General features: G+C 42.6%; 1 protein-coding gene and 1 long non-coding RNA gene across 3 annotated transcripts in view; both read left to right on the top strand.

Moving 5' to 3' along the window:
• The first annotated feature begins 13004 nt into the window (after positions 1–13004).
• The window catches only part of LIMCH1 (LIM and calponin homology domains 1), a 179077-nt gene continuing 165224 nt past the window's right edge, over positions 13005–26857 (top strand). The window contains exon 1 of the mRNA XM_017833120.1: positions 13005–13100. Coding sequence (XP_017688609.1) covers positions 13005–13100 — 96 coding nt within the window. The remainder of the gene's footprint in view (positions 13101–26857) is intronic.
• LOC108506408 lies at positions 19307–21534 on the top strand. Of its 2 annotated transcripts, none has more exons than XR_001877766.1 (3): positions 19307–19577; positions 19969–20146; positions 21415–21534. It is a non-coding gene; the product is annotated as an uncharacterized LOC108506408 (long non-coding RNA). The 2 variants fall into 2 exon arrangements; XR_001877763.1 differs by having other exon boundaries at positions 19969–20150.

The raw sequence follows: 26857 nt of genomic DNA, 5'->3' as shown, positions 1-26857 counted from the left end.
TCCAAATGCATTATAAGACATTTGAAGCAATTAATGTGCAAATGATTATCATTATAAGCAGGAGCTAACTAAAAACAACTGCTTACACATGACAAGTCATACATGATTTCCTCCATTATCTTTCTCTTTGCACGTAACTTCTTCACAATAAGGGCTCTTTTGTCTCAACACTGCCTTGTAAAAATGGCACTATCGGCATCCTTAGTGCTCATCAGTAGTTTAGCAAACATCAGTGTCAGTTAAACCAGGGAAAATACACCAGTTGAATGAACTCTGTGACCACAAAACATTTCTAAAAATATCTCTGAATGTAAACAACCTCCATAAAAATATCTGTTCATCAAATTTACAGGAGTATCAACAAAGTACCTTGGTTCAGAGTCAAAACACTTTATGAAATCCACAGGGACAGCCCAACAGCTTGGCTTCTCCTCAGGGCGTGGAGTTCACATTACAGCAAAGTAGGCTTTTTAAGTGTTACAGCTGCAGAGCTACCGCAGCACCAACTACCACATCACTGAAAGCAAAGTAAAAAGTAGTTAGTTACACGTCCTAGATCCTACACATCCAACACAACAATAAAAACACACCATTTCTTTTTAAACTCTAATAAAATGCATGCTTCTATCTATATAACACAACTCTTTCAATCATGCCCCCCCAATTTATGTTCTTTCTTCAATAACCTCAACACAAATATACATATTTATCTATATAAAAATTATAAAAGCAGTATCAAATTGTGTTTCCAATCCCAGATGCAACTTTAGTTGCATATGGAATTTTAGGATAAATTGTCATTATATACCTTCCTTTCTGACAGTTCTCCTGCTGTTATCACCCAGACTAGTAACTTGTAAATATCTATGAAAAAAATTAATCCTCCTATCTTTTGGAAATTTACAGCAGTATTCTTCATAATTAAATACACAGATAGTATACAGTGTATACAGTAACTGAGCCAGATTTATGATTATGAAGAATTAGGCCACAGTTTATACCTGATAAGCACAGTGTATTTATTTGGTGGAAGCAAAAGATTTATTATGTGTTTAAGCTTTCATTTCCTTATTTTTGTGCATGTTTTCTGTAAGGGATGTGTTAACTGTGTTACAATCACTTAAACAGGTTTGGAAAGTCAGCCCTAAGTTTCATAATAAGTCGCCATGTTGTAAACTGAAGGTATCTGTTAATCGTAAACATCTCCCTCCCTACTTCTGCATGGTGTTTCTGTAAGAAGAGATCAGTCAGGAGATGGCTTTTGTTTTATCACAAGCTTTTAAATGCAGAATGTTCCAATTAAGTCACTTCAATTCAGGCATAGAGGGCCAGAAGTTTAAGAGGGAGATAAGAGGTAGATCCGGGAAGTTAGGATGTCCTCTTGCCACTGTCCAGCCTCCTCTCTGGCATGGCTGCAGAAACCTCATCTCTCTCTCCTCCCTGGAGACAAACTGGGTTTCACAGTCATGAGCACTGAAAAATATAAATGTATTCAGAAAGTGTATGTGCTCTTGCCAAGTTCACAAGTGGGATGTAGCAGAATTAGTAAAAAACCAAAAAAGGTCCATATCCTACAGACAGAAAAGTAGATTCTATCCCTCCCTCACAGCTCCTTCTCACCTGCCCGAGGTGTCTTGACAGCTTTTTCTTTCCCCTGCATTGCTTCTGGAGGCCCCAGCACTTTCAAGCCCTCAGAAAATAGGAGCCATAGACTCTTTGCAACAAAGGAGCCCTAAGAAGTGGCAGGTTTAATGGAGCATATGTACAGCTCTTACACTTCTCCACAGCACCCCCAGCATGTGCTTATGAATACCATGACGGTTTCCAGCTGGCTTCTTCTATGCTGGGAATGCCTTCAGCCACTTTCAGCACTCTGTACTCAATAGTTTTCACAGCATTTCTGCAGCTGAAAAATTAACTGCTGTAGAAAGTGAAAGGGAAGACTGTAGCCACCTGATGATGCTGGGACATACCCAGAGATTGCCATAGCATGTGCCTTGAAGAACCACTGTTCCTTTAAGATGTCTTACTCTCCACACGAGATTCCATGCCTCCCTCCTCTAAGTTTAGATCATGAATACTTGAGTGCTATGTTGACACCAGCTACCTCAAAATACAATTAGTTTCATGTTAGAAGAGCTCCCACAGCTGATAGCCCAGCCAACCTGCACTGATGGAACATCTTCCAAGCTGTGGAGCCATTTGAGTGACTTCCCTTACACACTGGGATGGAGATCCCACAGGTCTTGATTGTCAGCAAGGCTTGAGAGTCTTTATTCCTGACAGGCTCGTGATTTCCCAGTTTCATTGAGGCATGTAAGATGTTGTCCAGTCTCACAAGGTGCTCCAGAGGCTGATCATCTCTTCCTGCACAATGATCTTTGCTACATTGTGCTTACAAAGTGGTCTATAAAGAGAAGGATTTGCAATGAAGCTTGACTGAACAGTCTGGAAGCAGTGCACAGACACATATTTTGCATCTTCTAATTCAGCACTGAAAACTGATTAAAAATACTCATTTTCAGAAAAACATCATTCTGCACACTGTCTAAAGTTAGCTGAAGGCCCCTTGTCCCTTAAAAGACCTTAATGCAGAAGTCTGTCAAATGATGAATTACCCTAGTGTTCCCTGTGCTGTCTGACCTGAGCTTACAGTCATGACTTCTAAAATGTTTCTTTAATGCTAATGCTCCAGTCTCTTAGAGACACACCATAATTTGATCTTTTCCTCACCTACAAGCAGGCTAAGCAAATATGGTGTCACTGGTGTCTAAGGACTGGAATTTTTTAAGGCATAGATGGGACTTGGGTGCTTGACACCACTAATTTGGATGAGATTTGAGCATCCAATTCCTTTAAAGTCTTATGAAAAATCCCTATCCAGTTTCCTAGGCCTGATTCATCAAGACAATGAGGATGCATTCAATGAATACTGTATTTCAAGAAGAAAAACCACTCAGAAAATATGGCCCTTTTAAAAAGCAATGATTAATGAAAAAACATAGGCATACCACAAAATGCTGGCTTGTATCAGCTACAAGTATGAGAATTCAGCAGCCCATGCCTGTCCTTTCCTCTGTCTAGATCGGGAGCTCCCGTGACAGACAATCCCACCAGCAGCCGAAAAGTGCCTGGGAATAAGAGTTAACACGTATCAGCAGGTATCAGTAACATGGATTATCAGAAAGTATTTTCTGTTCTCTTGAGTGATCAGTTGAGGTTTTCCTGACCTTTGGGCTTCTTTTGGAGGCCCACAGAGGAGTACTGCGGCCTCTAAACTGGGAAAAACTCCAGGCACTTTTGCTGGTCAGACAGAAAGACATAATTAAAGAAGTAATAATAAAAGAAAGTTATGAAAATAACTTTAAAGGAATTTTCCCTCCAATTTTGCTATTTTAAGGGCTGTGCTCATGAACCTTTTTGGCTGTACACTCAATAGCAGTGATTTTTTGGCAATCTTGTTAGCTCCACTTTCATATGTGTGGGCAGCCCTCATATAATAAATCATTTAGGAGTTCAGACAGTGATTCAACAAAGTGTAATATCCTTTTCTTCCTTGACAGCTTGTCAAAATGGACTATGGCCCAACAGGCAGACCTACGTCATTACATCCAGTCCTAAAGCAGGCTGGAAGAGAGCCAACTCTGCTCCAAAATGTCCTCCACAATACTTGGGCTTGAGCGAATAAGCCCAGTTTGTTAAGCCGCCAGAGTCAGTGGTACAGTAATGGTGCTACTGGTTTGGAGCTGGCTCATGTCTGACCAGCTGGGAGCTGAATGAACTTATGTCTGGGTTCAAAAGAGTAGAGTGGAAAACTTACATGAACCCTTCCAGCACTGAGAGGTACAGAAAGCCCTGATGGATTCACATTCTTGCAGGATAGGGTCTTCAACTTCAGAAAAGTTTCTGGGGATTTCAGTGAAGTTTGATCCCCAAGAGATCCAGAAGAAAGCAGAGGAAGTTATTCTCTTGAAGCACTGAAAGGTTTTAGGAAGGTCTAACAGATATTCATAGTACTGCTTGTTTCTTTATCAATAAGTGTCAGAAGAAGAATTCATATCGGTGGTCACACTTAGAGTTACATTTTCCGCCATCAGTTGCTCCAGTGAATGAGTTTTTAGCTGGTAAATGCATGTAAGTGGTGAAATAATATTGCCAAGACATATCAACTTTTTGGTACTTGCAGTTTAAGGAGTTATAAGGTTGCTGCTATCTGGGGAGATGTCCACTGCCCCTCCTAGCTCACAGTTATGTAGGCAAGGTTGCAAATGATACTCCATCCTTTGAAATGATTGGTAGAACAAAATAAAGAAAGCATAATAGACTTCATTTTGAGTTTAGATTGATGGTTGATTTTGACACTTTGACTCTTACAATTATGTGACCATCCATGTCTGTAATGGCATGGCAGATGCCATCTGTCCCAGAAATGGTACTTGTTGCTCCAAAGGACCTTCATAGTCTTTGATCAGTGTCTTGTTCTGCAAGGACTGTCATGCCATGGGAGATCACTGAGCAAAAGAGCCTGCCTTGGGAGAATAAACTCACTTACATCTTACACTACACTGCTTTCTCTTGCTTCTAGTTGAATATAATCCTCTGCTAAATATTATCCTTTAAAAATTCAAAGGAGAACAAAACCATCTCTAATATTCCTGCATCATGGAACTAAATGATAATGTTGTTAAATAAGGTATACTGTTGTCCTACTGCATGGAGGCAGTCTTTTATCATTTTTTCCCCTTGTTTTCTGCCCCTGCTTCTTTCTTTCCTTTCCATTTTCCACTTTTGGTTGCCTATATCCTTATCTCGAGTAAATGAATATTTCAGTTCACTATGAACCAGCTAATACTCCAAACAAATTTGGATGAAGCCCAGTGTTAATTACAGGTACAGATTTTCCCTCCACAGGGATATTAACTAAGAAAAGAAAAGGGAAGATACTGTTCACCAGTTCTTTGCTGGATGATGCAAGTCACTGCTAAAATTAAATGCTGAATGTGATGTAGCTTCTCCCAGATTTCTTAAGCTTTCACAAGCAGCTACCTAGCAAATCGCTGTTCTAACATCAGTGAGAGGGGCTTTTGCTATTGTTTTTTCCCATTTGATAAAAATAATTGTTATAGGTTAGAAATTCAGGAGAATTTTTTCTTTCCCCTGCCCCCCCACTGTAAGAAAGAGGGAGTTTGAATGGAAAGGGGGAAGGGAGTTAATTAGCCTTACAAAAGAACTAGCTAGCAAGGCCCCATTCCTCGCTGATGGCCCATCAGAGGCTGGGGGGAGAGGGGAGGAGTTTTGGGAGGGGGTGGCAGGCTCTACTCGGAGGGGAGAGATTCAGACTGCGGGGTTCTCTTTCGGGGACGGAGACAGGGTCTGTGTTCGGTGCATTTGGAGAGAAGGGCTGGAAGCCTGTCTTTCTGGCTTCCCGTCCTGGTCAGCCCTGACTGCTGGCTTCAACTTGCCCGCGAACCGTCTTTTGTCTCCAGCCCGGACCTGCTGCGTTTTCATCGGAGGGTCTCTGTGCTTGCTGGGAGAAAAGGAGGAGCTTTTGGGGCACCATCAACTGAGAACAACAGTCAGTCCTGTTGGGGGTGAACTGCTTTCCTTTCCCCTTCCTTCCATTGGGGGAAGGGTCCCCCATCTTTTCATCTTCTCCCGCGACCCGAGACCACCCCCCAGACCCCTCTCCCGCGGGGTGACCTCCAGTGATCCAACAGCGCCCCCTGCAGGCCAACACAGAGAACTGCAGGCCCTGCACCTCCAGCGATCCAACAGCGCCCCCTGCCGACCGTGATCAGAACTGCACTAAAGGACAGAGAAGTGTTCATTCAGACTTTCTCTTTTGTTTGAAGGGAACTTCTGGGTACAGAACTGTTGTTTAGCTGTTTTTTATGTTCTGTTACTGTTCTTGCCAATATACATATATCTTTTAATAAAGGGTTGTTATTTCTTCTTTTCTTCCACACTTCCTCGATTAAAGCCCCTTAATTTTTGAATTTACAATTGGTGAGAGAGAGGAGTTTGGTCTGTCTCATAACTCATGCTCTTTAACAAACATTCCAGTCTCTTCAAACTGAGACAATAATGTTTTTTGGTGAACTACATGGTTATGCCACCACTACATAACATTCGTTATACGCTAAAAAAATTAATAGAAGAACCCAGGAATTTACTTTGGAAGCTAGGACTTGTTTCCAAATAATCTTTTTTCCATATATAGTTTTTGATTTTCATCCCATTTTTCACCAGTTTGGCAAAAGTTTCTAACTGACTTTATTGCATTCTGTCACATACATGATAGCCTCTCTCTTCCCCTGAATACCACAATTCTATAGCACTTGTTTGAAGTTGCAGCTTGCTGCAAAGGTTTGTAGACCACTGAAATACTTGCTCTGGCTCTGTGTCTTTTCAGATACTGAGCCTAGACAGGCTCAGCTGCACTTATGGAACTTAGAGCTGGCATGGGCTCTCTGAGCATGTTAGCTGACTTAAAAGACTCCCTTCCTATGACACTATGAAAGAGGTGTTGAGGAACATCTCCCTGAGGGTACTAAAACCACGCTACCGTGTTCCTCACTGAGAAAAATTTGACTAACTCTGTGTGCTTGAAAATTTACTCTGGATGGCGAAATGGGGTAAGATGTATACTGGTTGGGTGGCAGCAGTGGAAGATGCTGCATTTAAATGAGCTGAGTGCAAAATCAGGTGGAAGATTATTGCAGATACAAACTAGAAGTGGAAAGTCCTGCTCTGGACAAGGCTGTGTTTGAAAGAACCCCCACTTTCACTTTGCGTCTTTAATGAAGTAGATTGTAAGAAAGTGAATGAAAAGCAGTCAAGCTCAGAAGAAATCTGTGGGGAAAATACCATTTTGAGCTCCTGTGCCACTTCCAGCTCAGCAGAGAAGTGAAGGCCATTGTTGTCTCTATATTAAAGAAACAAGACGTCATATTGGCAGGTACAAAAACCTATAAGCATCCGCTCCCTACCAGTGCACTTTTGTTTTAATGGGCTAAAAAGATCCTTGGTAACAGCTGGTGAAAAAGCCATTGTCCTGCCACATGGTTTTTACGGCTTGACCCGTCAATAGAATGATGCTGTGCAGCTCTGGGAGTAGAGGGCAAGGTGGAAGAGCCACACATTTCTTCAGAGTACTCTTTCCATTGCTGGTCTGTGCGTGTGGACACTTTCCTCTTGTAATCTGGTATATTATGGGAGACCTAGAAAAAACATGTATGGACCTGGACCTTGCGATGCTTGGTAGCTATGAACACAAAAGGAAAGAATGCTCTTTGGCCTGACAAGTTCACTGGTTTTGTGCCCAGATTTTTTATTTCCTTTACCTTGGTACCTATATATTTCTGGTTGCTTCACTTGCCTTTCACTGCTCCTCCACTTTTTTATGTTACTGCTCATTAGTCAACCCAATTTATGTCTTTTTAATCTTGTGTAACTTGTTATCAAGTACTTGTGATATTTCTCCATTCACTGGCCTTTTTTCTGCTTTTCTTTCCCAGTGGTTTTCATTATTTATATGTATTATGTTTTCTCTCCACCTACTCTGTTTGAACAAGAGGAAGTAAGAAGTACCTGAGACTGAAGAGACAGAGAATGGGGGTGAAAGACAGGAGATTATGGCAGGCTGGGACTAAGTAAAGCAGGCTGGTCAAGAAAAAAGAAATACTTGTTAAAGAGGAGGCTGGATATAGGAATTTCCTATACCAGAGGAAAGGCAGGTCTTGATGAGAACAATATAAAGAAGGAAGGAAATGGTTGTTTGGGTAAGTAGGAGTTTGACCGTGGCTGCAGATTAAAGGAGAAGCTGATCCAAGCTCTGTGCAATTAGCAGAGCTATCAGCCTGGGATCTGGAAGCCTCCAAGAGAGGCAGAAGGAAGTTTCAAACCAGAAAGGAAGGCCAGGCAGGAAAACCTCATAACCAAAGGCATAGTAGCACTTAAAATGAAGAGATATTGTCAGGGATTTGTTACACAGGGAACAGAGAGGATGGTGAAACCCCCCAAAATTATGCCTGTGACATTGAATATTTATATGCATTTATGCATCATGAGCTCTCATTTTGAATCATTCTGATTCATTAGGGTTATAGTTCATTAAATGAACTATATACTACACAACATGAGTAGTGGTATATCCAATCCTGGATAGTCAACAGCTTTTAAAATCTAAAAATTTAATCAAACACAAATACAGGAAAACAGGAAAGTGTCAAATGGTACTCAGCTACTAGATGACAATTGGCTGTACTAGCTTTCAAAAATCAGTACAAAAACCCAAAACAGACAAAAACTGCTTCTCAAAAGAGCTTCACATTCTTCCATGACAGGATGAGAAAGGATAATACTGCTTTCCTCCCAGGAAAGAGCAAATTCAAATGCTCCATCTACTCCTGTAATTCCCAGAACAACACAGAACATCAATGCCAACCCTGACAATATGTTGCTGAATGAGTGGTACCAGAGAGAAAGTGACTATGACAGAAGACAGTATGGCTGGGATAAACAAACAGGTGCTGTCAGCCAAATGCTGAACACTGCAAATGCACCACAGCAGATGCCCTGATTAAATAAAATGTGAAGTCACAACGTTTGTCTGAGTGATTGAATAAAATCAACATGCTTTCCTGGTCACAGATTCATTGATTTTTCATGAGAATTAAAAATAACTAAAGCTCATTTAAAGAGTCATTTTTCAAAATACGGATTTTTTACGTTTTGCTTTGGAGTGGATATCTTTACCAGCCTTCTGCATGGCTGCATGTCATTGAGAGCTGAACTGTCTTTGAGTCTAGTTTTATCAAGGAAGAAAATGCTAAACTCTAGGTAACAGTCTCGTCCGCCTTGATAAAGGCTGCTGTCAGGGCTCCTCCCATCTGCTCTCTCAGCTCACCTGTCAGCTCACTCTTTCACCATGAGAGGCTGTGAAAGTGCACAACCTGCCTTTGGTAGTCAGTAAAAAACCTCCAAATACTCTCCATCAGGATTAATACCTGTTGAAAAGTATTAATACCAATGTCTTTATGTCAGAGCTATCCAACTCCCACAGCATCCCCAGGCAGTCACACTGCTCTTTTTAACAGTGTGAGTTCCATGGCAGCTCAGATGGTGCAGCTCTGAAATAATCTGGAAGTTATACAGAGCTGTGCTGGATGTGCCTATCCCTACCTTATGCTTTAGAAAATGAAGGAATTCCAAGCAGAATTTTTACAGTAAGTACCACACAGCCTCAAGTTCTCAGTGTGGCATTCAGTGGCTTGTTAAATGTACAAAAAAGACAAGCAAAGCAAAGAAATGTATAAATATCCTTGAAAAAACAAGAAAGAAGATATTTAGCCAAAACAGTCCGCTTATGGCTCAGCTAAGATTTCTACAAGATCTGGCCCAGGACTGTGCAACATCCCAAAGTATGACCATTATGGTCTGGGGAAAAAAGAAGCGCTGCTCAGAGAATTTCAGCCAGAACTGGCAGATTGTGAAGGAGATAAGGAGACAGAAAAGCCCTGGTGCCAGCAGGATAACTTCCCTTCTTAACCAGCCCAGAGGCTTTGCTGGTTTAAGGCACATTTATAAAAGCTCAAAAAGAAAAGATTAATAAGCAAGGTAAAATAGAATAGAAATAGGGGATCCTTGGGTGTTTCACCCATTTGCTCTCTGTGCCATGCTTTTTGGTAAAAGTAATTTTTTTCAAATGGAGGATGCATTTGTGTCAAATTGGCTTTGAAGAAAAAGGTTTATCGTCAGGCTAATATAAGCAGAAAAAGTAGTGGGAGCACAAAGATGTCATCTAGGAACAGTTTTGTTGAGAACTTGTCTTGAACACCAGACCTGTTCATTCAAGGAGATAGATCATAGTGGCAGAAACTGTCCAGAACACAGTTTCCTTGATGCAAGCTGTTCATTGCTGCCATGGGGTAAGATCAGGCCTGCCATAACAGCAGTCAGGCCTTCTTAAACCTCTGTTCCTGCTACTCAAGAGGTTCTAATATTTTAAATGTTAGGTTGAAGACAAAAAGGAAGGGAAAGTTCCTCTTCCCAGCAGAGAAAACCAAACTGGGTAGAAGACCAAACCGATTAATACAGATTGAACCAACCCCCTACCTAAAACTGTATCTTCCTAAAAGCATCTATTTTTCCTTTTGTGCACAATAGCAGAAATATCCCTGACAACCAGAGAAGACCCTCTTTCTCTCCTTCTGCCTTCTCCTATAACCACTATATTACGCATTTTTCCACAGTTAGCTTACTTTTACATAGGCACAGTCTGCTTGTGGGAAGCTGCCTGCACCTGGACGCTGATACCTGCACCTCCATAGGTAACAGATGCAAGTACGTTGATAAGGATTGCTGACACTCTAGCTTGAGTTTTACTGGAAAGAAAAGCATAGAAGCTAAACTGAAGCATTCGTTTTAAAACAAGAGAGTTTTGCAGAGAGCTACAAGAAAAAAATCTCCTATTTTGTTGCTGCTATAAATTCCATCACTAAGTTTCTAGTAATGTTTCTGGTCGGGAGCAACAGAGCGACCTTGGCAAAACCTTTCTGGAGTTTCTAACATGCTTGTTTTCATATTTTGTCTCCTGTACCAGTTGCCAGGGTGGTTGTAATAGGGAAAGTAAAACCATTGAAAAACCTATGACTGCTATTCAAGGGACTTAGAGCAAGCCCTGAAACTCCCCAGGCAGATGGTGGTTTAAAAAAAAAAGCAAGCTGGGCTGATGCTAGAAGTGTGTTTCCATGGGAACAGGGAGGTAGGGATGCTGCCTTGTCCTTGACCAAATGGGAAGCTGGTTCAGGATTAGGATTAGGAAACAAGTGGCCAGATTCCTGCTGCCATTCAGGGTGTCTTTTGAACTCCTAAATGCATGACAGGGCTCTTTAAAGATTGCACTAACTCTATATCCATGTGTCTCTGTGAGGATTTAATAAATTTAAAAAGTCGTGTATGCTTGAATATAAGTGTGTGAATAGGAGTGTCCATAAGAGCACACTTTCTTTAGTGATCTATGAAAACTGACTGCATAAATGTGAAATGAATGTCCACCTTTCACTTTAAAATGAGGTCTGGGGTGGTGGTCTTTGTTTTGAACAGCTGCTTTGTGCAATATGATGCTTCCCCCAGCCCAATCCAGCTCTTCTAGTTCTCCGAGAGACGATGTTGAGATCACCAGACAGCAAAATCATACATTTGATTTTGCACAGTAATAAAAAATTAGGTAGGATGATTATTTTAAATTGTTAGTCTTCCACCGCCCCAGGAGAATAAACATAATTGTTGTCTGATAAACATCAAAGTTATTTAAATATTACAAGGATCAGAAAATAGCTTGTGTTAGCATAAGTATTTCAAACTACACTTATTTATCTTTAAATGTTTGAGATTAGATTACAATTCATCTAGATTTTGTCTTGTTGCAGTTCTCAGAAAAATTTCTATAAACCTGTTTTTAGGCCCTTTGTTACTCCCGCAAATTTGAAACAATAAACAAAGATCAAAACAAAAGATAGAGAACAATAAAGGCAAATTCCTAGGATATAGATTCCTGGGAAACAGAAAAAATAAATATATGCACTTTCATGCATATTTGAAGAGTTGGTATTTTTTTCTTGACTATAACAATAAACAAAATTCAAAATCCCAACTGAGGTGAATTCAGGCCTAAATTAAGGGCATGTTGAAAAGTAGATCCTACAGTTTGCTTCTCATCAAAATTTGTTGACAACTGAAAAAGCAGCCAGTTACGACCCCTTTCAAAAAGACCTTAGTAGTAGGAGATTAATGTTCGCACACCTGCATTTCCAGCACAGAGACACCTTTCTATGCTTGCATAAATATAAACAAGTAACTTTGGCTCATCTTTCCAATACTTATGAGTGGAGATTTTTAGGATTTGGCTTTTAAAAGGCCTGGTGAAAAAAATTCCTTCCGTTTCTAGAAACTTCTATGGTTAACCATAGCATCTGTTTGAGCTAGGACTATTCACACCATATAAGTTAGGCTCGTAAATCTCTGCAGGACAGGGTTGGATTTCTTCCTCTGCATATAAAGAAAAAATAAGAGGGTATTCACCCATGGTATATTTTTTTAAGCACACCTTGATGCCTGCTCCACTTTTGAAGGAAAACTAACGCCGTTCTGCTCTGTGCCGGCCCTCACGCATTTTTGCAAGCCCGGGTTGATGTCCGCAGTGCCGTGAGAGGCACCTGCCGTGCTTCACTCCCGGGGCAGAAGCCCCCGGCCCCCGAGCAGGTGGTTGAGGGTTGGCCGAGGAACAGCGCCCTTTCCCACCGCGGGGACTGGAGATTCTTGGGTGCTCCGTGCAGCAACACCGATTAATGAGGTGTTTAAGGCAGCAGCCGCAAACAGCGATTCGACGCGTGCGGCTCGGTGCCCTCTGGGACTGCGGGTGGGAGACTTGCCACCGGCTCCCCCCCGCCCCAGGAGCCTCCTCCCCAAGCAGGGGATGCCTTGCCATCACGGTCCCTGTCCCCCACCCGGGGTTCCCGACTCCCCGCCTGCCCCCCCGCCCCCCCGGTCCGCAGCGCCGCCCGCGATGCGATGCTCGCAGCGGGGAGGCGGCGGCGCGGGTATTTGCATGGGCTGAAGGCAAAGCGGCTTCGCCCGTGTGTTTTATTTTTAGCTGGCAGCTCAGGGCAGCGCAGCACAGCTCCGCCGGCGGGGCGGGCGGGGCGGCAGGCGAGGGAGGACCGAGCCGGCAGGGCGGGCGGGCGGACGGGGCACCGGCGGAGAGAGGTTACCGCAGGCGAGCGGCAGCCAGTCGGGCTGCGGAGCGCCGCCGCCCCCGGCTCCCGCCCCGGCGGCTGCGAGGCAGGGAGAGGCAAGGAGAAGCAGGGAGAGGCAAGGAGAGGTAGGGAGAGGCAGGCAGCGGCCTCCGGCGTTCCCCCGCTGCGGCCGCGGCTCACCCCGGGCCGGCGGCTCGGTGCTTGGCTTCTCCCACGCCGCAGCCGCGGCGCGCCGGGGCCCTGCAGATGGCCAGTCCTGGGCTGGAGCTGGGAGAGGTTCAGCCTCCTCCCGAGCCCCCCCAGCCTGAGCTGGCCTTCACCGAGGCTCAGAAGTGGATCGAGGTAAGCCCGCGGGATGGCAGGGATGACGGCGTCTGTCCCCATCGGGGACACTCCGCGAGACGACCCGGCGTCCTTCCCTCCCCCCAACCCGGGTCGCGGGGACTGTAGGCATTTTATCCCGCGCCGAGCTCCTTCCCGGCCTCCCTGCAGCTCTCTCCAGCTTTCCTCGCTGCGGGGAAAGCAGCCGGGGCTCACCGACGTGTTTAAGCCCCCGCGCACGGTGCGCGCCTTTGGATGGGCCCCTGCCCCCCTCCCGTCTCTTCCAAACTTAATCTGTTAATCGCATTTCCCCTCCCCGCCCCCGGCGTTGGGATGAACGGGCGGCTGTAAACAGGAGCCGGGCAGGTGCGCGGAGGTGCGGAGTGGGCGCTTCCCCGACCCCCAGGGTGCTCCCGGGGGCGGAGGGGCCCCCAGTCCTGCCGGGAAGCACCCGGCCCTGCGTCCCGCCGGCTTCCCGCGCCCGCGGGTGGCGGCGGCGGCCGCGCAGGTACCGCTCCGCAGTGCGCGGAGGGCGGGCCGACACCGCTGCGGGGCCGGGGACAGCCCTGCGGCCCTGCTCCCGTCCCTCAGACGAGCCAAAGAGAGAGATTTGGTCTCGCTCTTCAGGCAGGGCGGAAAAATAGATGTGCTTGCTGTTTGCTCCTGCCGTAAAACGCAAAGATGGGCAGGTGATGGGTGAAATTTAATAGTTAAATATTTTGGCATGTGACAATAGAGACACTTTTAATAGCTCTCAGTCTGATTACCAGTACAGAACACACATGAAGGTGGCATAAACCCAGAAACCAGCATAGCAGCTCCCTTCAGTTGCAGGCTTTGAATTTAATCTGCAGCTTTTAGAAAGCTTCAGTGGATTCTGGTTCCTGACACTGGTTAGGCAAATGGTTGCTAAAATGATTGTGATTTTAAGATTCCCTGAAGCTGTGTGATTTTCAGACTGTGATGGTTTACTCCAATATCAGCCAGAAAGGTAATGCTGTGTCAGACTTCAGGGAATTGGCCCGGACACAGTAATCTGGCTGGTGTAGGACTGGAGGCAAAGGAACAACAAGGAATGTGAAAAGAAGGGCTTTTGTGCCAAGGAAAGGTGAGTATGCAGCCTGGAAGAGGAAAAGTGCAGTGCACATAAACACCATTTGTCTCAGGAAGATGAATACCACATTTTCTGTATAGTCTTCTTTATGATAGTGGATCAAGGGAGACACATGTGACTCCATCGTATGTATGGTATAAAAGTGTTTTGTGACCATGAGTTCTGCTGAGTGCTAATGAAGCCAAGAACTCAATGGTGAAGCAGTTCTCTGTGGGTAATGAAGCTGTGACCGGTCACTTCAGGCATGATTATGATTAAAGGACTATAAATCTTCCTGTATAGAGCAGAAACTTTTGGGTCAGGCAGAAATTTCTCTCTTGGGTAGTTTAGCCCACAGTTCACTGTGACATGAAGTCTCGTGCCTGTATCTTGTGCTACCCAGGACCTGGTGAACAGAGCAGAAGGGCTCTTTAACCTCTTGTGTCCTCCATGCAGGCACAAGGGATCCATGTGTACAAAAGAAGTTGTCTATAACTTCTTGTGCTTCCTCCCCTTTTTAAACTTGCTTGATAGGTGGATGACAAACCTGTAATGTGCTGCTAATGTTGCCACTATTACCTTACGTGTTGGGAGCCTGGAGCATTACCATGGCTGTGGTGTGAGAGGGAAGCATCTGCCTTTCCAGCAGTGCCCAGAGTTGATGCTCCTATGACGAGAAATGAGGAAGAAGCTGCCAGTGAAGCAAATGTGGCTTAATTTGCCTAACATTATATTTCCTTTTAATCCCCGTTTGGCTTAAGCTCTGGAGCATGAGGGTTATTATCTCTTCGGAAAATCTGATCAGTATTCACTGTTCTAAGTCTGGATGATTTGGACTGAGTGAATTATGCTTGACATGTTAGTGCAAAATTATTGAAAAGCATCGTCAATCTTAAAAAGAAATTAAATAAAAAATTGAGGAATGATACAGGTATCAACATTCAGTGTGCCAAGCCCTGTTGATTTGGGTGAAAGCAGAAATGGGGGTCATGTTGTGTCTGGCTGCTAGATCCATCTGCTTCAGCTGGCTTTGTACTTGTCTCTCACCAATTTATTCTTTGGCCTAGAGATGTTAACAAATGTCCAGTGTGTTGTGTCTTCCAGCTCCCTTCTGACCATTTAAAATGATATCTCTCTCAAATGAAAATAAATCATTATGGTTGCAAGCAGTGCTGGTGGACCCATAGTAGGGAGAAGACAAGCTAGTGAGGATGTTAACAGGGTGAGACAGCTTAAAACCTGTCTTAAGCTGTAAAATAATGCCATACAAGGAAATTGAAGTAGAAATGGACAGATTGAAAACTCTGAGCTTGCTGTGCGTTTTTATTTTTGACAATTAAGTTGTGTGACTTGCTTGTTGAATTCTCATCTGGTTTAAATCCTTGCATGAGTCCTGTCACCATTGTGTAGGGCTGACAGGAATCCACCCTGCGGTCTGTAGTGCAATTCTCCTCTGGTGGGGCTGGAAAGGGAGGCTGTCCTCTTTTTACAGATAGAGAGACAAAACATGAAGTAATGAATGTTTAGATCTGCAAGGATCAAGGTACTTCCCTTCCTCTGGTCCAGAGGTCTTAGGGGTCTTGTGTTTGCTCCTTGGGTTTGTGACCTTTCACCAGAGCTTGTCTTCTGGGTGCCAGAAGCCTTCTTTTTCCTCTGCCAGCATTACTTTAATCTGGCTGCTACAGGGTAGGGTAGTCTAAGTTGCAGTGAAGTTTGGGTGGATCCTTGTAATAATCTTGTCTCTCCCTGGAGCTCTGACCTGACCCAGTAGCACTGAGAAGTGCCTGAGCAGGAAAAAAGGCCAGAGCTCTCTTACTGCCAAGGCTGTTTATATATTTAACAATCTGTGTTTTGCAAGAGAGTATTTTAAGTGGTGATAGATTTGGTCTCCTCTGTGTGTTGCAGAAGATGGGATTTTGGAATTCTGTGGTCTTTCAGCTTTGATCATGAGTCTACTTCAGAAAGGAAACCAGCATTTGGGCTTGCTTAATTTTGCATAAATATCAACTGTGCATCACACTGTGTAACAGTAAACCAGTCCTATCATTTTAATTTAGCTTGGCATGTGCTACTTAAATGAAGAATGCCCTCTTAGTGATAAAATGCACCATGTTAGTGGCACACAGAGGAATTAAAATAAAGGCACTGAATGAAAAACCCTGTGAGAGAGCTACATCAGTCTGCATTATTAAAGGTGTGGTATCTCATTTCAATTAAAGCATCTCAGTTTCACTGAAAGAATATATCAGCCTTGTAAAGCCTAGAAGGTTACAGAAAAATAACAAATCTAATTTAATCTAATGGCCTGTAATCTTAAAATGTTAAGGGTTCCCCTTATGTATGTTTAAACTAGAATAACTGATGGTAGAAAGACCATCTGTATAAACAGAGTTATTCTCGCCATAAAGATTCATAGGAGAGTAATACAGTAATAAAGTTGCATTTAATGCCAGTGTAATTCCTAAGGGTATTGTTATCTCCTCATCGCACCTCCTAGCCTTGCCTCATTAATATGCTTTCTCCTCATTGCCGAGACTTGGTTCAATTAGGGATGGCTTTTCCAAAGACTTATATTCCTTAGAAACTTTGCCAGCTGATAAGAATGCATTCTTTATAGTTGTGTGGTAATAATAAACAGGTCATGTTTTTCTGTCCTGTATGACCAGCATTTGACTTTGCTGTTCCCTCTAGATGTGTGGAGGCTAAACCCCATCAACTTCTAATAAGTATGCTCCTTTTTTCCTGTATATATTCTCTTCCTAAGGAGAAATTTATCAGCAGGAGAGGCTTGTTGGGTGTTTGTGGGTTATCTTCTTTTTTCCCTCTAGCAAAACACTTACCTCTGTTAGATTTCCGTATTGAAGGTGGCAGTTTTAAGTTGGTAACAGTGCTGCTGATTCTAGGAGAAGCCATGGAGCCGTGTGCATTCCTTAGTGTTTCTGGATGTGTCAAATCATACAGCAGAATATGCACGCCACTTCTGCTCCACCTTCTCTATGGAAGAGTAAGAGGGGCATAAATCCAGGAAATTGACTCAGGCAAATAAATGTCATGTGACTTGTCTTGTGCCACCAGTCTGGAAACAAGGTTTTTATAGAGTGTCTATCTTTGTTGCGGGTAAAGTGCTGGAGAGCTGAGGCTCCCACTGCAAAAATGTAACTTAAAGGCAGTTGAAGGTAGTTCATTGACAAAATCTTTCCTAAGTGGTGAAGAACTTTTTTGGAGTATTTGCAGTGGGGGCCTGGAACTTGAGTAATGCACAAGTTTGTTTGTATGACCTTCAGAATGTGGTATGACATTTGAGGAACATCAGTGATAAAGCTCTTTTGATGAAAAGTATTGGGTAAGTTAACTGATTCACTGAGTATGTGAGTGACCTGTGTCCCGTAGGAGTATTTCTATTTTCAAATATGTGTAGACAACTACTCTTCCTTTGCTGTGAAGCTGATTTTAAGATCCTTGAATAGGGGCTCCAGTTCCTTTGAACATTAATACAGTACTTAGAACAGTGGTGCCTCTAGCCAGATTGGGACGTTTGGGAGCCACTGCAGTCTTGCTGTTATTTGGATAGGAATGGATCAAATCCAACAAATATCCAACAAGCATTTCCAGAGAATTCAGTTTTGACTGCCTTATGAGTGTATTTGAATACAACTATTTAAGTGTAGAATGTTGCACCAAGCTCTAAAGACTGCATGGTTTTATTAACCAAGTATTGTAGAAAAGCTGTTGAATGAGTCTCCAACCAGTGTCTGCAGTTAAAATTTCTCAGCATTTAGCCTTTCTTTTCTTATTTTGTTCTTCTTCTACTGCTGGAAAAGTGTCTTACCTGTATACTTTACATAATGTAATGGGAATGAATTGATTAAAGTGAGCCAGTGTATTGTCAGACTAGAAGAAACCTATGCAGAAGGGTTAGACAAGTTGCCTGCTTTGTGGACAAGCTGAAGTGAATCCTTTCTGCAGTGTCTGTAAGGCCACCATGAAGAGTCAAAATGTGTGTGGATGGTGCCTGGTCCTAGATGGATGTGAATGCAAAATAACTTTACTGTGCTTATAGTGACTGGACTTGGACAGGAATTCTTCACTGCTATCTCTACATCTCCTCCTGGGCAGTATTTAGAGGCTGCAGGCAGGACAGATGGGATGCTCTTCATTCTGGCTAAGTTAGTCATTTCAGTGGAAAGAAAAACTAAATAGATTTAAAGAGGGTGGAAGAGGTCACCCAAACTCCCTGACCCTGTTTGGGAGGAGGGCAGGGAAATTTTTTCTGCTCTCAGTTGCCTGCTAGCCAACCTTCTGTCCTGTATACATGAACCCAGTTCCCTTATCATGAGATCCGTTTAAGCCAAGTAGCGCTTGGCTCTAGAGTAAGAATAATCAGAACAACAATACTATTGATAAAGGGATAATGTCAGGAAATGCAGGACTGAGCTCTTAATTGTCTTAAAACTGAGTTAATTTCTACTTTCAGTACCAACATTTTAAAATAAGAGAAATATCTGCCCTTAAGTCTGTGATGCCACTATGCAATTGATGGTGGAGGTCAGTTAGTGCAGATATATAACCTCATTACATTTGTTCCGCTAGTGTCAACTACATTTTTTAATTATTTTTTTTTTAAGGCAAGCATTGGTCCTCTAGAAAGGAAGGTGGAATCTGGAGAATAAATAGTAGGTTGATACAGCAGAATTGTTTTCTAGCTTCTAAAATGTGTTGGCTGATCTGGGAAGTGGTGTTTAATGACAGGTTATAAAAACTGCATTATCTTTTGTTTGGAAAATCTACCAGCCTAGAAGCTTTTCGTCCATGGATGTAAACTTCTGTGCATTGGTTCTCTGCAAACTTCCTAACAAGAACATTTTTTTAGTGATGTTTTGGGAAAAGCCATTTACAGGGGTGAAAATTTCACTTAAAAGGGCAGCTGCATGGGGGAAGATATGAACATTTTGGCATGCAGACTGTGAAGATCTAAGCTTTCCCCTCTTTCTCCTTCTAGGATATCATTTAAAGAAGAAAGTACTGTCTTCTCTTGCCTCGCTCAGTCTCTTAGATCACAATGAGTGCAACAGCTACCATGGCACTAGTACCATGACATCAAAATTGATCACTGAAACTTCTCCCAGCTATGTTAATCACTGTCTTGGGCCTGTGTCCTTGAAACAGCCTTGTCAGAATGTGAGGAACAGTAACATGCCCCAGCTTAAAATGAAGAAATCCATGCCTATTACTGCCTTTATTTTAGAAACAGCATAAATGTTGTTTACTCTCTGTACCTGGGACAGGGTGGGGAGTGACTGCTGGGGCAGCAGCTCTGCTGGAAAGGACCATGGGAACCTGTGGGACAACAGGCTGCGGTGTCCCAGCAGCAGGAGAGGTTACCCCTTGGTGATTTTCTGGAACAGGTAGTGATGGAAGTGCTTGTTTGCTTCTGCTTGGCACTTGCTATGTCACACCTGGAATACTGCATTCAATTTTGGGGCCCAGAGCATGGGGGGGACATTGGTAAGCTGGAGGGAACTGAGCAGAGAGTCCCCAGGCTGGATGGGGCTGGAGGACTTGCTGTGAGAGAGTGGGTGGTGCAGCTGGGCTTCTTCAGGAGAGGCGGATTTGTGGGGATATGGCAGCAGCCCCCCAGTATACCTGTGGGCAGGTTTTTGAGAAGACAGAGCAAGGCACTTCACAGAGGTATATGGCAGTAGAGTGAGATGGTTGTCATAAACTAAAATAGGAAAGGTTATGCCTTGGCATAAGGAAAAATTTCTTCGCTACAAGGCCAGTTGAACATTGGTACAGGTTGCCCAGAGAGGCTAGGAGAACACCATCCCTGGAATGCTTCATTCCTGTCTGGACAAAGCTGGGAATGGCCTGGTCAGACCCAAGAGCTGCCCTTGCATGGAGCTGGAGGTTGGAGGAAGAGCCTTCTGAGGTCCCTGCCAACTTGGTTATTCCATGCATCTATGACTGCTTGACAGTGAGTGAGTGAACATCACTTAATTTTATTTTTAATGCCACTTTATTGGTTGCTTGTATTATTGTAGCGCTGAAGAGCCTGTTTATATAAGCAAGATCCTTCTCTATACAAAAGCAAAACTCCTACGGCTTATGGCAGGCATCTTCAGGGTATGCTGCTGAGTTTCCTTTGTAGAAACTCCTCAAGGCAGTGTAAAATGTGTTTGGCTTCCAGTCTAACTATTTTTGCTAAACCTGTTTTATTTTAGAAATCTGTAAGTATGGCTGATTTCCTTGGCTTGGTGAATTTTTTTTGTTGTTACTTAATTCACTGTGCACTGCTATAATTGACCCATAAGGAATTTAAATTATTTCCCTTCCTTTTTAGATCTTGAGAAGATGACATCCAGGCTTAATTATTGAGAATTTAGATGCTAAGTCCTTAAGAAGCTTTTTGTTCGTGGTATTAGTTGTTTATAAGAATCCTTTACCTGGATAGTCACTGCACAGTTCTAATATAACTTGCTACTGTTAACTAGTTTGGGTTTTTTAAATTGTGTGTGTATATAATGATTATTGCTAGCAGTCCTTACCTTAGCAAAATGTCTAGCTTAACAATAGAGTTTAGTAATAGAGCTTGCATCTGATATTAAAATTGACTTAAAATAATCTAGTGAATTCTCGATTGGTGAGGAAAGAAGAAAATCTGCTTCATTTGCCTATTTTAAGAGAAACCCTATTTTGCTGGTTTTTGCTGTTCTGAGGGCTCATGCCTATTATTAAAGACAACTTCATGTTGAAATCAACTTTGACAAGCTAAGATTCTGAAAAATAATACTGCTGTGGCTTCTTGGCTCTGGTATCATTGTCAGTGATTCACAGAGCACTTCACAGGCTAAGGTAAAGTGTGGTGGAGGCAGAGGAAGCAGTTTTTTAATTCTGCTTTAAACAGATGGATGAGTAAGGTAAGAGAGAAATGCTCTTCATTAATTGCTCCTTCCTTCACAATCCGTGGTCTGTGATGGAAATATGACAGGGATTTCTGTGATGTGTGATCCCACAGTGAGTTTCAGGAAGAACATGAAAGGATGTCTTTTCCTTATGCTGTTCCAGCATCCGAATTCTCCCTACCTCCATCTGACCTTTCCACAGTCTTCAGAGGAACCCCAGCCCTCTGGTTATCTACAAGCTATATGGCCAGTGGCTGCATATACTCTATGTAATGTACAAAACCCAGGATTTCTCATCCTGATACTGTAAATACATTCCCTATTGTTTTCTTTCCCATAGGTGTTGGTAGATCTCCATACAGTGTTGCAGTTGTGAGCATCGAAGTTCCTGGCTGGATTGCAGTATCATTTAAAAGACAAATTAAACTGTTACCTGCCTGCTATTCCTTAGACAATACATTGCTGTGATTCAGGTTTTTCTCACCAACGTCGAGGACTTGAAATCTGTGAAAAGATTAATACACAAGGGTTCCCAAAATTTATTTTAGCTCTGATACATTCAGCAAAACGTGCAGGTCAAGGGCTTTAACATAGGGTATTTATAATGCCTCAATAGCACTGTGTCATGCGAATTCCCTTACATGGGATGGGACTCTTGGAAGGAGAATTTGTGAACTGAAGATGAAGAAAAGTGTGGTCTTCTACTTCTGGAACTTTGCATTTCCAGAGTGGCAGAAAAAAGCTCCAAATGGCCTTTCCACCAAAACCAGAAGACCAAGAAACTCAAATGAAGTTTGTGGTTCAAGATCAGGTCACAGACTGGCACAGAGAGTTGTAACTGTTGCTCTGACTTGAGAAGCACTGCCTTGCTTTTGTGTAAGCAGAGGCCAATGCCCATAAATAACTGATTTCACTTGGGAGCAGAATGCTTGCATGGCTACAGAGAACAGGAGGCTGAGGTTAAAAATTTCTTTGTGGTGCTTTTCAAGCACCGTTTTCCATGAAACGCACAGGGTTACTTTATGCTGTCATATCGCAGTGGAGATTTTGACTCCAGTGGAGTTTAGAGGTCCCAAATCCAAACCTATCACTTTAGTCTTCATCTGCTTATAAATATTTGAGGAGATTATGGAACTCATAATGATTTAATTTCTTGAATATCAGTGGTGCATGTTTTATACCTGATATGGGTGTACTGGACACTCCCTTCCAACTCCACTTCCAACAAACACTGAAAAGCTTTCATCAAAATGTCTACTTTATTAATCTAGAAAATTCTGAAATATATTTTTCTTAAGTCTGCTGTCAGAGAAGGGAAGTTTCAGTGCCTAAGGAAAAACACTGATGTCTTTTCCTCCCAGTTCTTTTTTTTGTAATTCTTTGATTTAAATATTAACTGCATGCCTTTGATGACAATTTTTCTTGTATTTTCCAAACTGTTTTTTTTCCAGTTTAAAAAGGAGCCATGGTGTGTTAGCGAAGGTCTGCTGTTTGTCAGTGAGCATTTTCTGACTGGGTTTGGGAAAAGGGACGGAGGAATGAGAAGAGGCAGAAGTGACTGCCTTGTCTCTGTCAGACTGGCGTGGGCAGGGATGCCCAGTGGTCCAGTGCGTTCAGCACTGAATCCCTTGGCTTTGTTTCTGTGCGATTGTTGTGATTCATTTCAGTGGGCTAATTCACATACATTGTTGCAACAAAAGCAATTCTGGAATTTTTTTCAGTCCAGAAGCATAAATGTAACTATGTAATCTAAACAGGAAAAAAGAAAATGATGACAACTATGTAAGTAGGGGGTTTTTTTTCTGTTTGTCCTTTTCCTGATTCTGATCAATTGTTTTTTAAAGCTGTAGTTTGAAAAAAGAAAGGTCCTGATTTGGGAGCATGCATGTACGATGTCTTGGCTTCTGCCGGTGTTTGGATTAATTAAAGATAGTGAAGAAAATAAACTGTTTTCCAGAAAAGATTATACTGGCAAGGAATAGGAGGTGTCATAATCAGCGAGTCATAAAGGTGAGTCTTGCCTGAGTTCAAAGAAATTATATAAAAGCTTAGCCTAACATCCTACCCCTCCCAAAACCAGTTTTTACTTCAACAAGGGGGACTTCAGTTTTGGAATAACATGGAAAAAAACAGTAAATCAACAAAGTTTAGGCGACTCAAATGATCCTTTATTAGAAACAGCTTGCCTCTTCTAAAGAGAAACAAAAGTACCCTCTAAACATTTTAATTATGAACATGCAGATCTTCAGTCTTGCTGGAGCCTTGTTTTCTCCTTCCATCAGATTAGTGCCACTCTGCCCACGTCGATTTGCTGCTGAGGGTGCTGGGCTGATGGGCACTTTCTGTCAGGGCAGGTACTACTTCCCACTGGTGGTGTGGACTGTAGGCAGTGCTACACTGTTCTCTCGGGATGGCCCAGGCACATGGCCACTGCTGAAAGCGGAGGTGGTGCCTGTTGTGTGGTGGCTTCAGCATAGGCAGCTGTTGCATTGCAGTTCCTGGTATCCAGAGCCTCTTAGATTGGCACAGCACAGCTGAGGGTGAGATATGTCCTGTGAGGAGATCAGCTTAAAGGGAGCAGAGGGTGTTAAAAATAAAGCTGGTGAAGCTGCAAAGTAATTTCTTCTCCCTTGCTTATCTTTCAATGATTATTTTCTCCTGGGAAGCAGTCCTCAGTTAGATTTGCAGGTGTTCATTTGCTATGGGTGCTCTTCAAAGATGAACATCAAACTGGATTTATTGCTGCCTCACATATGAAAGATGCACTGCAGCTGATGGGAGAACCTTCTTGGAATGTCCTAAACAGAAAAGGATCCTTATTTTTATTTAAAAAGGCAGCTCAGGAATAAATGCTTTGTTACTTCATTCCTTTCCCTCATTTTGCTTCTTATTAGTAGCTTCACGGGAGAAAGTAAGCAAAACTGTTAGAGATAGCTGTGGGATAACTTAATGAAAATTCACAGGGGTAGCTCTGAGGTGACGTTCCAGTATGATATAGTAAATAACTCATCTACTAGTGCTTGTGGGATTTTATCCGCTAATTTCCAGTCGTTGTAGTTCACTAGTGTCTCTGATGTTGCACTGCTGAATAATAGCTTTGATTCTTTACTTTTTATTTTTGGATTTCAACCAAGACTCTTGAGTGCATATTTTGGTTATAGGCAGATCTGATTTTTTTTTTTTTTTGGTTGTTTGATTGTTTGGGGGTTTTTTTTGGTTTTGGTGTTTGGGGTTTTTTTCTTTTTTTTTTCTTTTTGTTTTAAAATTGTCTGGAGAAAACTCGCATTTCAGCTTCCCACATTAAGGGCCTTGAAATCAATAGATCAAAGCCAATGCAGACTTCTTGGAAGTGATGCAATCTCAAACTGTGTTGAAAGCTTTTGTTCTTTGCCTTTTTCCTGTCTCTTGGTATCTCCCAAGAGAAGGAAGAGCATAAGGGGGGATCTCTGTGTTGGGAAAGGAAAATATCCCGTCATTCTATGCTTATAGTACCAGGGCTATGTGACTAGAAGGAGCAGATTTCTAGAAGTAGCAGTGATGGCAACCTTTGCACAGGATGAGGAGTTCCAATATGAAGCATCAAAATGACAGTTTCCCATGGGAAACTGTGCTCCAGTATAGCCAGGAAATAGGTGCTATTGGAAAAACTGCTGTTGGAGAAAGGGCTGTCAGTGTTAGGTATGGGCATGCAACATCAACCAGGTTGAAGTTTTCTTTTAGGATTGAGGAGGAAAAGTTGGGCATCTCATACACAAAAAAAGTGGAAGAGCAAAACATAAGCTCCTCTTTTTCTGTTTGGTGGAGAAAGAGAGTGCATTAGACTCAGAACAGTCTCTAGAACTGCTTTAGACTCAGAACTGCAATAGCATGCAAGCTGCAAGTGATTGGTGAAGCAGATGTGATAGAGTCGACAAAGTTGAGATGTCTGCACGTGTCCAAAACTCTTGCTGGTGCTCTGTTGAGGATAAACTTTCATTTCTTCAACAAAAAGCGAATTGGAAGAATGGCTCTTCTTACAATGTAGAAAGCTGCTCTGCTGGCAGGGGGAGAAGGTCACTCCAAATGTGCTCACTTGTGTCCTTTGTTGTCCAGAGGTGTATCATGGCAGATTTCCTTAGGACAGTGGCATGAGAGGAAAAGAGCTTCTGTTTGACAATTCCTCCACAACCAATTACATTATGGGTTGCCGTGAAAGTATTTTGTAAACAACTGAGCTCATCCTGAACTGAGCTTGTCCTACTCCTCAGAGCTATGATTTCTTCCTGGCAGAAGTCTAATGACCTGTTGGAGGGAAAGAGCATGTTTGGGAATTTCTAGAGTGTAGTAACTATAGCTCTTTCACTCCCAGTGCAGTGACAGAATATTTGGAATAATACAAGTAGGAGAATTACAACTTTGTTTTTGTTAATAAAGCAAAATGCCTCTTTCTTGCTCATCAACAACCTCTCTGACTTCAAATATGATTTTTTACTGAATGGCTTTGGACCATTTTACCTGCTGTTTGTGTGGGCAAGGTTGGGGATTTTTTTATCTGTAAGTGACTGTCCAGTAATCCATCTGTTATTGCACAGCAGTATGGGTAGCAAAAGGCACTCACTTGAGGCATCTGTCACATGGATGCTGCCAGCTGTCTGCATCCTATATGCCTTAAGGGCTTTAAATATCTTTATGTAAGATAATGATTATTGCAAGCTCACTTGAATAATTTTTGTGTGATTGGTCATCCATGCTCCTGGTGTCTTCATATCCTGGTGCAAATAGCTTCGAGGTTTTTCTCCTAAACTTGCACAGGAAAAAAGAAGTTAAATTTAGTTGAGAGAAGGAAAGAGATGAGGAGGAGCAGAGTGTGGATAAAGAGCTTCAAGAGAATACACCCTGTAACAGGCACTTCAGAGAATATGAGCTAGATCAGGCATTTCTAATCCACTGTGAAAATCTCTTTTTCCTCTGGGAAGTCCTGGTTGGAGTGGGGATTTCAGGCCTGATCATGATGCAGGGACGATGCAGCTCTTTCTACTGGAAATATTTGATAGCAGTTCTGACTAGAGTAAGCTGCTCAGTAAAGCTTAATAGAGCTTCTCTGGTACATTGTTTCTGTGAAGTTGTTTCTGTGAAGTTGTTTCTTCAACATTTCTGTGCTAGCATTTAGTATTCCTTTCCACCTCAGTAGAAAGTAAAGAAGCATGAGTACAGACAGGGATCAATTTACCAGATCATCTCTTTGGAAGACACTTGGACTTGACTCTCAAATTCATTCCAATTACCCTGCTGTGTTTCTGAAGAGAATAGTTGCTTCTTTCCCTCTCTAATTCTGTCTTTCTCCTGCATAAGTCTTGTTTTTCAGGTAGAAGGTAGAGGCAGATTTTAGTTAAACTGTGGTGTCAGCACCTGCTTTTGCTTTGAGGTTAGTCTGAACAGCTCTAGGCAGTTGTTCCTCTAGTCAACTTGAACAGCATTTTATCCTCACAGCTGTTTTGCTGACATTATTCCCAGTTAATTATTCACTGGGATTAAGAGCTTTCTGCAGCCAGAACTCTTTGCTGGGAGTGTGCTATCATTTGGCAGACCCATTAAATCAGTAATTCTACAGTGCTTAAAAATTTTAATTTGCCCCATATCCTTCATATTTGGAGTTCCAGCTTAATTGCCTTGTGGGCAAAGAGTAAAGATTTACTGTAAATACCCTCATTTTTCTACCTTTTCCCCTCCTCCACAATATTTTCAAGCCAAAACCTTAAGAACCACACTTTGCTAAGCTTTGCTTCTTCTTGAGGTACCACAGA

This window comes from Lepidothrix coronata, unplaced genomic scaffold (assembly GCF_001604755.1).
Source record: "Lepidothrix coronata isolate B3197 unplaced genomic scaffold, Lepidothrix_coronata-1.0 Scaffold0, whole genome shotgun sequence".
Lineage (NCBI taxonomy): Eukaryota > Metazoa > Chordata > Aves > Passeriformes > Pipridae > Lepidothrix > Lepidothrix coronata.
The sequence above is the reverse complement of the archived record's forward strand: the minus strand, read 5'-3'. Positions and strand labels throughout refer to the sequence as shown.